The sequence below is a fragment of the Bufo gargarizans genome, chromosome 5 (assembly GCF_014858855.1).
Source record: "Bufo gargarizans isolate SCDJY-AF-19 chromosome 5, ASM1485885v1, whole genome shotgun sequence".
NCBI lineage: Eukaryota > Metazoa > Chordata > Amphibia > Anura > Bufonidae > Bufo > Bufo gargarizans.
The window spans coordinates 306,946,204-306,959,403 of NC_058084.1; the positions used below are offsets into that span (position 1 = coordinate 306,946,204).

Below are 13,200 nucleotides of genomic sequence, written 5' to 3' on the forward strand. Positions count from 1 at the left end.
TTCCTCCCATCCCCTTATAAAAGGGGGAGCAACTGCCTGGGTAGAGTCATGTCACTATATTTAAACAAGAACATAAAATCCTGCAGTTTTCACACTGGCCACTAAGCCTTATAATCGGCGCCCCCTCTTGGTCTGTACAGATCACTTTACTGCAGTTACCTGCTTATCTATATACAGAGGTGATATCATTACAGGCATTGTTTCCTTGTACAAGGACGTCTGCTCAGGTCACAGAGCATGCCCAGAAGTCAGTGAGGTCCCCTCCTGACCATCGGGCTGCTGTAAAGCAATTTTCTTAATGCTTTCTAAATGCTGATAAGAAGTGACACATTTATCAAGACCATTGTATTGTATTTCAGTCTTGATTCCTCCTGTGCTGCTGGAAGATGTGCCAAATTTACGCAGAGGCGCGTGCCTCTCATATTTGGCGCATCTTCCAGCTGTGCGACACTTAAATCTATGGCAGCCACCTCGCCAGAAAATGGTCGTGAAGCAAAATAAATGTGATGGGCCGTGGAGTCACCTGCACCCCTCACGTGGCACACACCCTTTTCTCATCACTTCTGAAAAGTGTGAGGAGGTAAATGTCACCCATTTTGCCGCACAAATGGCGTGTGACTAAATGTGCAACCTATTTACGCCACAAGAGTCCAAATTACTGCAGATTTTTATTGCCCTCTTATATGTAGATAAAAATTCTGAAAATAGCAAGGAAATGAAATTCCTCTACATCTCTGTATAGGTAGAGTTTTAAAGGGAACCCAGCATGTTGAACATGCAGTCCGATCCAGTGGTAGAATGTTAAAGAGCAGGAAGAGCTGAGCAGACTATATAAATTCTTGTTCACTGTAGGCTTGACTCCAGTTGGCGGTCTTATCAGTTATGGGCCAGTTCATACTGAGTTTTTGGTGCTGATTTTGGCAACCGCATGCCCCATCTTAGGGCAGAATCCATGCTGAAACTCGAAATGAGAGGCGGCAAAAAAATGCTTTGTATGAGTCTGCATGTTTTTGTGTTTTCTGCGTGTTTTTTGGCCCAGAAAATGCTGCTTTGGATTGCAATAAAAACCCGTTGGTTAAAAAAAACTGCATCAAAACAAATATATATTGCTAGAATTAAGGGGCTTCTGACTCGGGAGACACTAGGTCAGCCAGTGCACTATAAGGCTTATGTTTTATTGATATTGATGAAATCAGTCTGTCTGTAACAACCAAAACTCGTCGTTCACAGATTACCACAACTGATTGAGACACTGGGTCGCATCAATGTTGCATCAACAGCTTGCGTTCATGAGTTTTCAAGATATTTCTGGAGGTTGTGCAGAACGTTTGGCAAGATTTTCACTAACACCAAGGTAAAAACGCCATATTGTGAGATTTACCAGGCATGTAGACCTCTCTTCATCTAGTCTACAGCTAGTGAATCCTTTGCATCAGTTACAGGTCCAGTTCACTTTTATGGGACTCAATCTACAGTAATTCCTCGGTAGAGACCCCACTGATTTCTAGAACAAAGAGCTTGTTGAAGCAGATAATAGACAGTACAGAGGTCTCGTCCCGGCATCTTCACTCTGACCAACATCAGTTGCACTGTAACGCTATCAGAAGATGATTGTAGTAATGGTTGGGGAATTCAGCATCCAGACCCCACAGAATTACCCCATGCGTCTCAAAGACATATCCATTGTTAAAAGTGCATGTGCCATGTAAGGCTGTAGTAATTTTCCTGCCACTTGAGTCGATATTGTTATTTAATCTTGTGTATTGGTATGACTTGGTAAGCATATTTAAGTTAAATGAATGTCATTTTTAGGTAAAGCCACAGTTCCAGGAAATTTTGAGGCTGTCTGAGGAAAATATTGGTAAGTGTTAATGCCATTACAGAAAATATTTGAAATCACAATACAAGTAGCAATCCCTAAGCAGGGGCGGACTGACCATAGACACTACAGGGAATATGCCCACTGCCACTGGCCAGGTACATACTGCTGGGGGAACTATAGGGGGTCATTATTAGAGGAAGTCCAGGTATCCTGCTGAAGGTAGCGCTGGCTTGGTGATGTGGCCCACATCTCACCTCCGAAGCCCCTGCTCCATATTAGAGAGTACAGACACTAGGAGGAGGAAAGAACATGGCAGCTATTGACGGCCACCACAGAGGGACAGCTTCTGAGGAGGTATTTAGTACTACCATAAGATATTGGGTTCTGTGCTGCATTATGGCTTTACTGACCCTGCCAACTTCTACTGGTCCCAACTACATGTGTTGCCCCACCTTTATCAATTTGGGCCCACATACAACATTGGGGCCACTTTTAGATATTTCCAGGACCCCTTTTAGTTCCCAGTCCGCCCCTGCCCCTAAGCATGCGTATAGTGCTTCGTGTCAGACGAATAATTTTTGAAAGACTGCTTTGCAAGTCCACACATCGTGGGGAAAAAAAAATCTGCTGTGGATTTCCACTGTGATTCTGTCAGGGATTTACTACATCATAATGAGCTCTCTTGTAAACTCTCACATTCTGCAATGATTTTGCCACTTCTGAATTCACCCTAATGATGTAGCAGCTCTGTATAATCATTGGAATTCAGTAGTGCTCTATATGTCATAGCCGTTCTGTAAGCATAGTCAGTCGGAGAACTGGATACTTGAGTAGTGTAAATGATTTATATTACTTCTATACAATTCTTCTCTTAGATTCCACAGCAGGTAATGGTGTCCTCACAAAGGCTACTGTCCCTATCTATGCTACAGGGGTACTAACCTGTTACAATCAGGTAAGTGGTTCATTAACTAAAAAATAGTATGTCATAGGTTGTCTCTATATCTTTGTCTAGGTCCATCACCACCTTTTTGTCTTATTAGGAAGAAGACCGCAAGCTGCTTGTTGGTTTCCTTGAAGATGTAATGACAATGCTCTCATTATCTCATGCGCCTCTAGATAGTCTGAAAGCCTCCTTCGTGGAACTTGGGTGGGTACTGGTACCAACATAACATAGTCCATAAAGTGCGCAGTCCTCAGCCTTTGTTCTCTTAATAACCAAATGATTAATGAGGACTTTAAGTAGTCGAGTGAACAGCAGCCACAAAGAGCAGCTCTCACTCTGGAGGAACTGGCAGGCCTGCATACTATAGGAGGCCTATTAGAAATGGAGCACAGGAATGCTGTGCTCCTAAACTGATTTCAGCTGATTGCAACGTGACATCCGGTCTCCTGCCTGCCATCGAGGGACCATCTAACAAATAGGAATTGTCCATAGGGACCAACACCTTTTAGATTCTCATACCATAACGGATTTAAATTCTTTGCAGTGCCATCACAAGCATTAAAGAACCTCTGTCAGCATGATCAACCCTATTAAACAAGGAAAATTCTAAATAAGTATTCTCTCCTTCCCACACAGCGCTCACTCCCTTGAATGCCCACATATTAGACCTTATTTTGAATGAATGCCTACATATTGGACACAACACGTTAGCAAAATCATGCATTCCCATTTTTACACCATAAATGATGCTGGACCACCAATGATTATTTGTGAGCCACAGCGCAGGCACCACTAGACAGGGCTGTCTACTGAGGAAGTTTACTGAGCACTGAAGGGCATAGCAGTAGTGGGGCTCCAAGAGCAGCACAGGCCCCTTGGTGCTCCAACTGCCTAATTTGCGCACAGGTAAAAAAATGATCATATCTCCACAACACCGCAAGCTACAGATAAAAGAAAGATATAGTATTCATCAGCACGATTAACCTTACCATGTAATATAACTGGTTTAATAGGGTTCATCATGCTGACAGAGGCTGAACAGTGCCCACTGAAATCTCTTCCACTTTAGTTAACAGAAGAGGTACCCAAAGGCCAGGCTCCTTTATTTTAGAACATCTCTAATGGGAGGTTTGAAAAGTGGATTTAGTCAAGTAGACAACCCATTTTAAGACATGCACTGCTTTTTGGGCCAAAATACCGGTGTTCCTGTAAGCCAGCCCTGAGGTGTCTTTCTAGAAAGTTGAGCCAAATATACACTTCTTTCTGTGTCCTATTGCATTGTGATTATTAGACCATTAATAGATTTGCTTCCTCCTACAGGACAAATCCAGCATACCATGAGCTGCTGTTGACTGTGCTTTGGTATGGGGTTGTCCACACGTCAGCACTTGTACGGTGTACCGCAGCCAGAATGTTTGAGGTTAGTCTTGGAGTGGAATTCCTTACTTGTTGTACAATGTTTGCTTTGCTATGCGTCTGGTACTGTGAGATGGAGCAGAATATGTAAACTATTTGCAAACCTGTGTGATTTCATACTCTATCTTTGCATCCTTAGTAGGATTGATTTCCCAGTATCTGGGCTCTTTGTATCCAGATGTAGCAGCTGCTGCACGCTATGGCGTCAGCGCAGCATGCCACTATGTACTGGTCCTGCTGACCGGGCATTAACAATACGATTCTGTAGTCCTTACTGATTTTAAGATTTTCTTAGCATTTAATAACCAAACTAACAACCTTTCACCTCTTTACTTTTGGTTTACATCGTTGCTCTCCTTTCCTTACCATGTGGATAGTTATCTCTGTATTTGCAGATTATACCCGGTATGATTATTCACACAGAAGAGGATCGTAGTATATTGCAGTGGGAATAGAGGAAGTTTTTAGGCTGGAGCAGATACCTGGCAAATTAAGTTTAAAGTGTTCCTATACCTTCCTGCAGCTATTGATGATGATTTCATAGTGACATATCAAAGGTATTGATTGGTGGGGATCCGTGTGCCAAGACGAGAGAGGGCAACCCATGCCTAAAACGAGATAGAAGCGCTCACATAGACTGGCTTATAGACCTACTATTGAGCAGGGTGGAAAGACAACACTCTGCCTGACCACTTCTACCTCCTAATTTTAGGGATTAGCGGGGGTTTTAGCACACAGACCCCACTGATCAAATCCTTGGAAATGTCTTTATGACCTTTTCAAACTTTTTTTTTTTTTAACGTGCATGTACACTTAAATGGACTGTAGATGAGAGCACACATAATACAGTGCAGCACATTTGATGTTAAAATAATGGGCAGAACAGACATGAAAAAGGACTTTGTGTGTGAGGGGTATTAGTGAATGACAAAATTAAAGGGATTGTCTCGGATTTAAATATTGATGGCCTATACTCGGAACAGCAAAAAGCAAAAGGAAGTCTGCATGTCCTTTCTTCTGTTCTTCATCACATATACAAGAAACAATAAAGGACATGCTGACATTTTGCTGTTTTTAATCCCAATAATTGCTGGGTGGAACCATCCTACCACAACATCCTGGTGTTTCCAAATAGCGGTAAGGGACATTAGGTGCGATCTTTAAATTTTTTCTGTTGCTATCCTCAGGATAGCTCATTAATCTGATTGGTGGACATCCTACTCCCGGCTGATCTGTTGGAAGAGGACATGAGCCTCGGGCGAGCTCTGTGGCCTCATTGGTCACATGGCCTTTGTGAAGCTCAGTCCCATTGAAATGAATGAGAGTGAGCTTCTATGGAATGTACATTGCTGTGCCTGGTATTCTAGGATAGGTTATCACTACTTTAATTCATAAGAAAACCTTTAACATTAACCAATGTAGGTTGTTGAGAACAAACATTTGGCATTACTTGTGGCTATGCCCAGCCATTAGGAAATTTTGGCAGGAAATTCATGAACGGACACAGAGAATATACAATGTTCCTGTAAAAAGTAAGCCTTTTCGGTTTTCCATATTCAGTTGGAAAGAAGTTTACCAAAGGAAGATATTCCAAATATACTGCAGAAAGGAACATATTAAACTGTTGGACACGTAATGACCCCTGAAACATCTTAAACTCCATTGTGAGAATAGAATTGCTGGACATATACGCCAAAAGAGGACGATGCTTTAGCACAAAAGAGTTTGGGAAAATTATGCTTATGTCTCTTTGAAAGAGAAGAACAATGAATCTCTTGAATGTTTAAAGGGGGTATCCGAAGTCTAAAAGATTCCCCCAATCCCCTGGCCCCTCATATTGCCCCAGATCCCTGCACGGCCACCACTGCATCTCCTTGTCGCATCTCCCACTGCTAGGGAGGCTTGTCCCTGTCACGGCCTGCTATTGGCTGCTCCCCAAACACCACCCCCCACCAACTGGATGTTTTGATCCACGCAGCGGGAAGATGCAGCAGCGGCCATGTAGGGATCTTGAGCAACGCTGGTTCCACAGAGCAGGTAAGTATAATCTATACGAGGGGCCCGGGCATTGGGGGTGAACATTTAGACTTCGGATAACCCCTTTAAGCACATGTCCAGGAGAAGGAAAGGGTGGGGGGGGGGGTGTAAGGAAAAGGATACAAATGATAGATGATTTTACTTTTTCTTTCATGTAAGTGACTTTTATCAAATTAAAAATTTAAAAAAAAAGTTTCACAGTTTATGAAACAAAATGCTCCTCACATCACCGTTCCGCTTCTAAATTAAATATTACCCTTTCCAGCAAAGCATTGTGGTCCAAAACATTGAGGCTATGTTAAGTGTTTAACTATGAACCTGACTCTGACGAACTAAAATGTTGGACTAGGTAGATCTAGCATAGGACAGTTTTTTCACATGCTAGTGTATCGGGTAATCAGGCGATCCAAATCTGCGGGTGCCACGGTTATGGCCGTGACTCCTTGGGAGCCGCATACAGTTGCCCGCGGTTTGGGTAGTTGTTTCAACCGCAGCTTGAGGCATGATGTTGTTTGCCTCAAGTGCGGTTGTCGCGGACAACAGCTATGTGTGCGGTTCCCTTGGAGTTGTGTGCGTGTGTGTATGCACGTTTGTGTTGTCTGGTGTGCACTTTGTGTTGTCTGGTGTGCACTTTGTGTTGTCTGGTGTGCACTTTGTGTTGTCTGGTGTGCACTTTGTGTTGTCTGGTGTGCACTTTGTGTTGTCTGGTGTGCACTTTGACACTTTTTCCCTTCACTGTGGCTGCCCGTGGCAACGTTTGGTATGTTGTACATGTGGTGGCAGTGTCCCGGCCTTCGGGCTGTCTCCAAGGATGGCTGCCACCCATGCCGTTGCCTGCGGCAACAGCCACAGTGTGATCTTAGTTTGGTCACTTCCCCATTATGTGTGTTTCCATTCTGTAGTGCTGGAAGGGTTAACTCCCTTCCCAGTGTGTGTGTGATGTCACTGGGTGTGTCCGACTGTGGGGTGTGGCTTCTTGGCCTATATAGCCTTGGTGTTTGGCATGGCTCAGTAGGTTGCTTCAGTCATGCTTGGCTGGAGCAGCCTCCTGTGCATATTACCTGCCAGTGAGAGCCACCCCTGTGGTCATAAAGATATGTTGTTATGTTTATGTCTTTGTGTGTGATGTTGTATGTGATGTTCTGTTGGGACCTTCCTATGTGTTTTGGTGCAGCTTACGGTTCTGGATTCCTGTTCGCACAGGGATCCAGTCAGCAAGGCTGTGGCAGGTTGGTGGAACTACTAGTTCGCCTGCCATATCCGTAAGGCTGTATGAGTTCCCCTTTTCCCAACAGCTTGGCCATTGAGACTCCTGCTCCTCCGTGCCTAGGAGGAGTAGGTCGTCTTACCCAGCTCCTAGCTCAGGGATCTGCGGAGGGTAAGTCAGGGCTCCGAGGTTCCTGCGCATGGGTCCTCCTACCTTTTAAGGTCGGCCCATGCAGGTTAGGAGTTAGGGTCAGGTTAGGGATGCTTGAGGAGGTGACCTGCTCCCTATCCTGTTCTCATGGCCACAACATCATCTGGCATCACACGGCTGAGGGTTTCCCCCATCCTCAGCCGTGACAGCGGGTCACCTCTGGCACTGTACAGGTGAATACTTTCTAGGTTACTGTGCGTTGTGGCATCAAACCGGCACCTTCATCAGGTATCAGGATTTCTAGTAAGGCGCTGGATTTTTCTTGGAGTTCCTCATGTATTTGCTTTGTGAATCCATTTTGCCTTTGATTTCTATTAGTATGTGAACTGGTATTTCAAGAATTTTATTACGGATAGTGATCTGCCAGATAAGATAACTCAGCCCTATTGGCTGGACCTTACATACAGTATAAGTAAGGGCAATACATTTCCAAAAATCCTGAGAGTATAGTTAGGTTGAAGCACTTTTGTGGTCCTGTTTTTGGGACATAACTGCTGCAGTATTAGTTGTATCTGTATGGGTACTTTGTATGGTGGCCATCAAGAACGCCAAGTTTTGAAATTTTCTGGCTAAGGAAGCCTTTTACTTTGTACGTGGCATGCGATTGCATATTTCTTTCAGGGGAGCCAAGGGGACTTTCCAACTAACCTGTTAGTCTTGCTGGCTTTGAACATGGCATGAGAATATTTTATTAGTAAAGTATTGGATAGGGATGTTGTAGTTATTTCTGTATATCCACAAATGCGGATGTGGACAGCAGATTCTGGCCCCATTGAAAATGAATAGGTCAGCACCTGTTCATGGACCCTTATGGTGACCTAGCCTCAGTTTTCAAACCAGCACCTGGATCTGAACATTTTTGTAATTGCATGCAACTAAATATTTTGCATAGCCACTGAGTTATTCAATGAAATTATCTGTATAGCTCCACCTGCAGTTTTCGAACTTCTGTCCACCTTGCTGAGGTGGACACACATGCTCAGTTGGGTCCTTCAGCTTTCACTAGCTGCAGGTATTACTTCAATGGACACGCCCCCTGGGCAGCCAACTTGAAATCAATCTAGTAGAACAGTTGGAGCAATGAATAGGGGGATCTCTGGATCCATGGGAGGTACAAGGCTGGTTCTAGCTTTGTTAGAAAGGGATTGTCATGTACTATATGATGTCCTATTTTAATTCTTTACATTAATCATGGGATAATGCTTTTCAGTAAACAACTGCAGTAAAACAATAGCCATTAAGAATCATGTTGTAACTTCATGTAATGTCTATTTAATGCATTTAGAATAAAGATGGCCACACCTGTCTTTTGTACTGGGGAAACCTGTCGGTACTTTCTTTGACCTGGCTCTTTTAAATGTACAGTATAGGCTGTGAAATGCCTAAGACACATTTCCTGATGCAGATCACAATGCTTTACATATGAAAAGCAAAACAGTTTTAGTTTATCTCTAGAGATGAGCGAACTTGTGTTTTTCAAGTTCTCGTTTGGGTATTTGTGCAATTCTGTTATCACGGAATACACCACGGAAGCCTTTAAGAAGCATTCTGTCATAATAGGAGTTAATAGTAAGCATAACAGATCCGTCTGGTTTCAGTTATCCAGGTCTTTTCTTAGAAATGTTTTTTTTGCCACCGGGTGTGTAGGAATAAAAAGAACAGCTAGTAACGTATCTTGTAGTGTACCAGTATTCTCAACTCATACATGCACATCTAAAGCAAAGGTCTTCTGTTCTTCAGTTCGGATTTGACGATCTTCTAAAAATCAGCATGTTAAAGCTATTGAGCAATCTGCAATGTGTTTTGTAGCATTTTTGCCTAGCAATTTTTTATTTTTTTTTATTTATTTTTAGTAAGTTTTCATTTCCATATTTTATGCTGTATTTGATAATGTTGGTTATGGTTTTCCAGACCTCTGGCTGACCTTTCTACCTAGATTATGCTTTAGCCTTAAAGTAGTGGCTTCTAATCTTTACGTTTTTTATGTTTTTCCCCTTTCTTTCGCTCTGTTGCCATTCTTCCTGCTCGCTCTCCTGTGCACCACACCATGACTCTCCCTTGCTCCGTCCAATCAGCTTTTGGTGAAGGGGGTGAATGAGACTTTGGTAGCTCAGAGAGTTGTCCCTGCTCTCATCACTCTGTCCAGCGATCCAGAAATGTAAGTTTCTTTGCTGCTTTGAACTTTTAAGCATCCTGACCCTAGGAAATGCCCCTCAGTTTACATTATTTGCCATAATCACTTCTTATTGGCAAAAAAAAATAATTTTTAATTGTAATTCTTATTTTGACAGATTAATATCCAAAGAGATTTGCAAGGACTTAAACTGATGGGGCATATCTTACTTGTAGCAGGATGCTTAACATTTTGACTAACAAGTTTATTAGAATGATACAACTATGTTAGTTGTGTGCCTTTCCACTACCTCTATGACTAGTACGGTGGATTTAAATCAAGAGACCCAAGTATACTGTCTGCCCATCCACAGTCACAGCTAGCCAAGGTCTGCTTTCCTTTTTACCAAGCAATTTTTTCATTGCATGTTGACTGGTTACAGCTCATTCTCCGAGGCATGCAAGAATCCTTAATTGACAAGCGAGTTGCTCCGGCCCTTGTTACCTTGTCCAGTGACCCAGAATTGTGAGTTCCAATACATGACTCTAGTTAATTCTCCTATTTTGAGATTTTTTTTCTCTCCCTTCAATGAGTAGATTTAAAATCCAGTTCATTAAAGGTGCTTGTTTTATTGTTTTTATAAAGGAGTTCTCTGGACATTTTATTAAAAAAAAAACTAGCCTTTCTGCTAACCTCTGGAAGAAAGAACGTTTGGTTAATACTTACCTGTCCCTCACTTGGCCATTGCTGCTGTCCCCGCTGCACTCGCACAGGCTGGGGGCTCTTCCGTCTGGATCCCGACATGATGTGTGCTGTTCCTGTTCAGGTGCACAAGAGTAATTCCAGCTGCGCAGGAAGAGAAGACACACATCGGGTGTGTGAGTGGAGCAGGAATAGTAGCATTACTGAGCGAAGGACAGGTACAGCTGTGTTCAAAATATTAGTAGTCAGACATCACTAACCTGATCAATCACTGTTTTTGGTAGAGATTATATTTCTATGTGGCAAATAATTTACTAGCAGGTGTAGTAGAGTAATAGAAACCCAACAGTCATGACATGCATGTTGCTAATTCTGTGTAATTCAATCGGTTACTGAAAGGGGCATATTCAAAATAATAGCAGTGTGGAGTTCATTCATTCATTTAAAAAAACAGGTGGCAATTATTGCCCTTATTTATGGTAGGAAGGCAGAATATGTTGTACGTGCTGGTTACAGTGCATTTCTCTCTGAAATTCTGATGAAAATGGGTCGTTCCAGACATTGTTCAGAAGAACAGCGTACCTTGATTAAAAAGTTGATTGGAGAGGGGAAAACATATAAAGAAGTGCAGCAAATGATAGGCTGCTCAGCTAAAATGTTCGCAAATGCTTAAAAATGGCAACCAAAACCTGAAAGAAGTGGAAGAAAGTGAAAAACTACCATTCGAATGGATATAAGAATAGCCAAAATGGCAAGAACTCTGCCAACAATCAGCTCCAGGGAGATCAAAGAAGGTCTAAATTTACCTGACTTTGTGCTGTTAAAGACGTGCTGAAGAGGTTACAATTTGCCAAAGAGCACATTGACTGGCCTTTCTCATACTACGGTGTTGGGGCTATTTATTGCATACCAGGGATCATGGATCAGTTTGAATACTTTAGAATACTTGAAGAGGTCATGCTGCCTTGTGCTGAAGAGGAAATGTCCTTGAAATGGGTGTTCCAACAAGACAAGACAACAACCCTAAACACACCAGTAAACGTGCAACATCTTGGTTCCAGACCAACAAGATTGACGTTATGGAGTGCCCAGCCCAATCCTCGCATCTTAATCCAATAGAAAACTTGTGGGGTGACATCAAAAATGCAGTTTCTGAGGCAAAACCAAGAAATGGAGAAGAACTGTGGAATGTAGTCCAATCATCCTGGGCTGGAATACCTGTTCACAGGCGCCAGAAGTTGGTTGACTCCATGCAACACAGATGTACAGCAGTTCTCAGAAACAGTGGTTATACAACTAAATATTAGTTAAGTGATTCAAAGGAAAGCAAAATCTTGGTGAATGTTTGAGTTTGTAAAGAAGAATACAAACACTGCTATTTTTTTAACAGTCTAATATTCACTTTTCTTCAATTTTGTTTTTAGAGGAACAACACAAATTTGATATATTTTTCTTCATGTTTTGATTTGGAATAGAATGTGTAGTGTTCCCAATGCATTTGTGTGTATGGAAATAAAGGCTATTAGAAGGATTTTGAGCTTTATTCACTTTTTTAAATGCACTGCTATTATTTTGAACACAACTGTATATATTAACCAAACAATCTTTCTTTCTTCCACAAGTTGAAGAAAATCTAGTTTGTATTAAGCCCGGAGAGCCCCTTTAAGTTTGTTGCCTTCAATAGAAATAGCAAATTGTCTTTTCATCTATTACAGTTCTGTGAGAATTGCTACCATCCCAGCATTTGGTACCATCATGGAGACTGTTACCCAGAGGGAGGTGGGTATGATTGGAAGCACAACCATAATGCACAGTTCTTTCATTGCATGCTGCGAGATCTGACACTGCTGAAATCCTTCTCCACTATTGTACTACGTAATATGAGCTAATTTGCTAAACATTTCTTAGAAAAACACGCCATTTGTATAGAAATGCACTTCTACAAACAACATAATTGATGTGATGCTTTAAGGCCTCATGCACACGACCGTTCTGTTTTTTGAGATTCTCAAGTTGCGGATCCGCAAAACGCGAAAGCTGCCCGTGTGCCTTTTGCAATTTGCGGAACGGACGGCCCATTGTAGAAATGCCTATTCTTGTCTGCAAAAAGGACAAGAATAGGACATGTTATATTTTTTTTGCGGGGCCACGGAACAGAGCACTCTGTGTGCTGTCCGCATCTTTCACGGCCCCATTGAAGTGAATGGGTCCGCACCAGAGACGCAATCATTTTTGCATATTTTTATTCCATGACCTCAAGTCATAGGATAGGAAAATGAAAGAGAGTTTGTAGGTTGGGGTTGAAAGATGTGTTGTGAATAGTGCATTTTAGGAAATGTTTGTTTTACGGTATTTATAACTAGGGTAAATGTTCAGGCTGGATTTCCTCAGGGGGCTGTGATGTGGGGGCTGCAACCCTGTCCACTCACACCGGTCACACAAATTTCAAGGTAATACCTCAGTTAACCACCAAATTTATACAGCCATTGGCCATCATGGGCAGGGTTGCAGCTGCCCCATGGAAACCCAGACTTGAAGAGTAGGTCTCTCAGACACCTAACCCCTAATACTCTCCCAAATCAATCCCACTAGGCTTTTAAAACAGATTATGCAATTTCCATGTCTGTACTGACTGGGGGGTGCACTAGAGAAGAAGCTAAACAGGCCAAATAATGCTTCTGTCCAGAATGCCACCATCCATTACCTGCTGTGTATTACGCTACTGTGCACAGGTTGTTTATAGGGGC

The 13,200-nt window shown here is 42.4% G+C and overlaps 1 protein-coding gene across 4 annotated transcripts in view; it reads left to right on the top strand.

Moving 5' to 3' along the window:
• RELCH (RAB11 binding and LisH domain, coiled-coil and HEAT repeat containing) overlaps nt 1-13,200 on the top strand; it is a 127,184-nt gene that overhangs the window by 92,940 nt on the left and 21,044 nt on the right. For 2 of the 4 annotated variants that reach the window (XM_044293122.1, XM_044293120.1), the window contains 7 exons: nt 1,231-1,354; nt 1,813-1,861; nt 2,698-2,777; nt 2,866-2,972; nt 4,089-4,188; nt 9,714-9,796; nt 12,169-12,232. In XM_044293122.1, coding sequence (XP_044149057.1) covers nt 1,231-1,354; nt 1,813-1,861; nt 2,698-2,777; nt 2,866-2,972; nt 4,089-4,188; nt 9,714-9,796; nt 12,169-12,232 — 607 coding nt within the window. Of the gene's footprint in view, nt 1-1,230; nt 1,355-1,812; nt 1,862-2,697; nt 2,778-2,865; nt 2,973-4,088; nt 4,189-9,713; nt 9,797-10,193; nt 10,277-12,168; nt 12,233-13,200 lie in introns of all 4 variants that reach the window. The other 2 variants (XR_006389948.1, XM_044293121.1) reach the window with 2 other exon arrangements.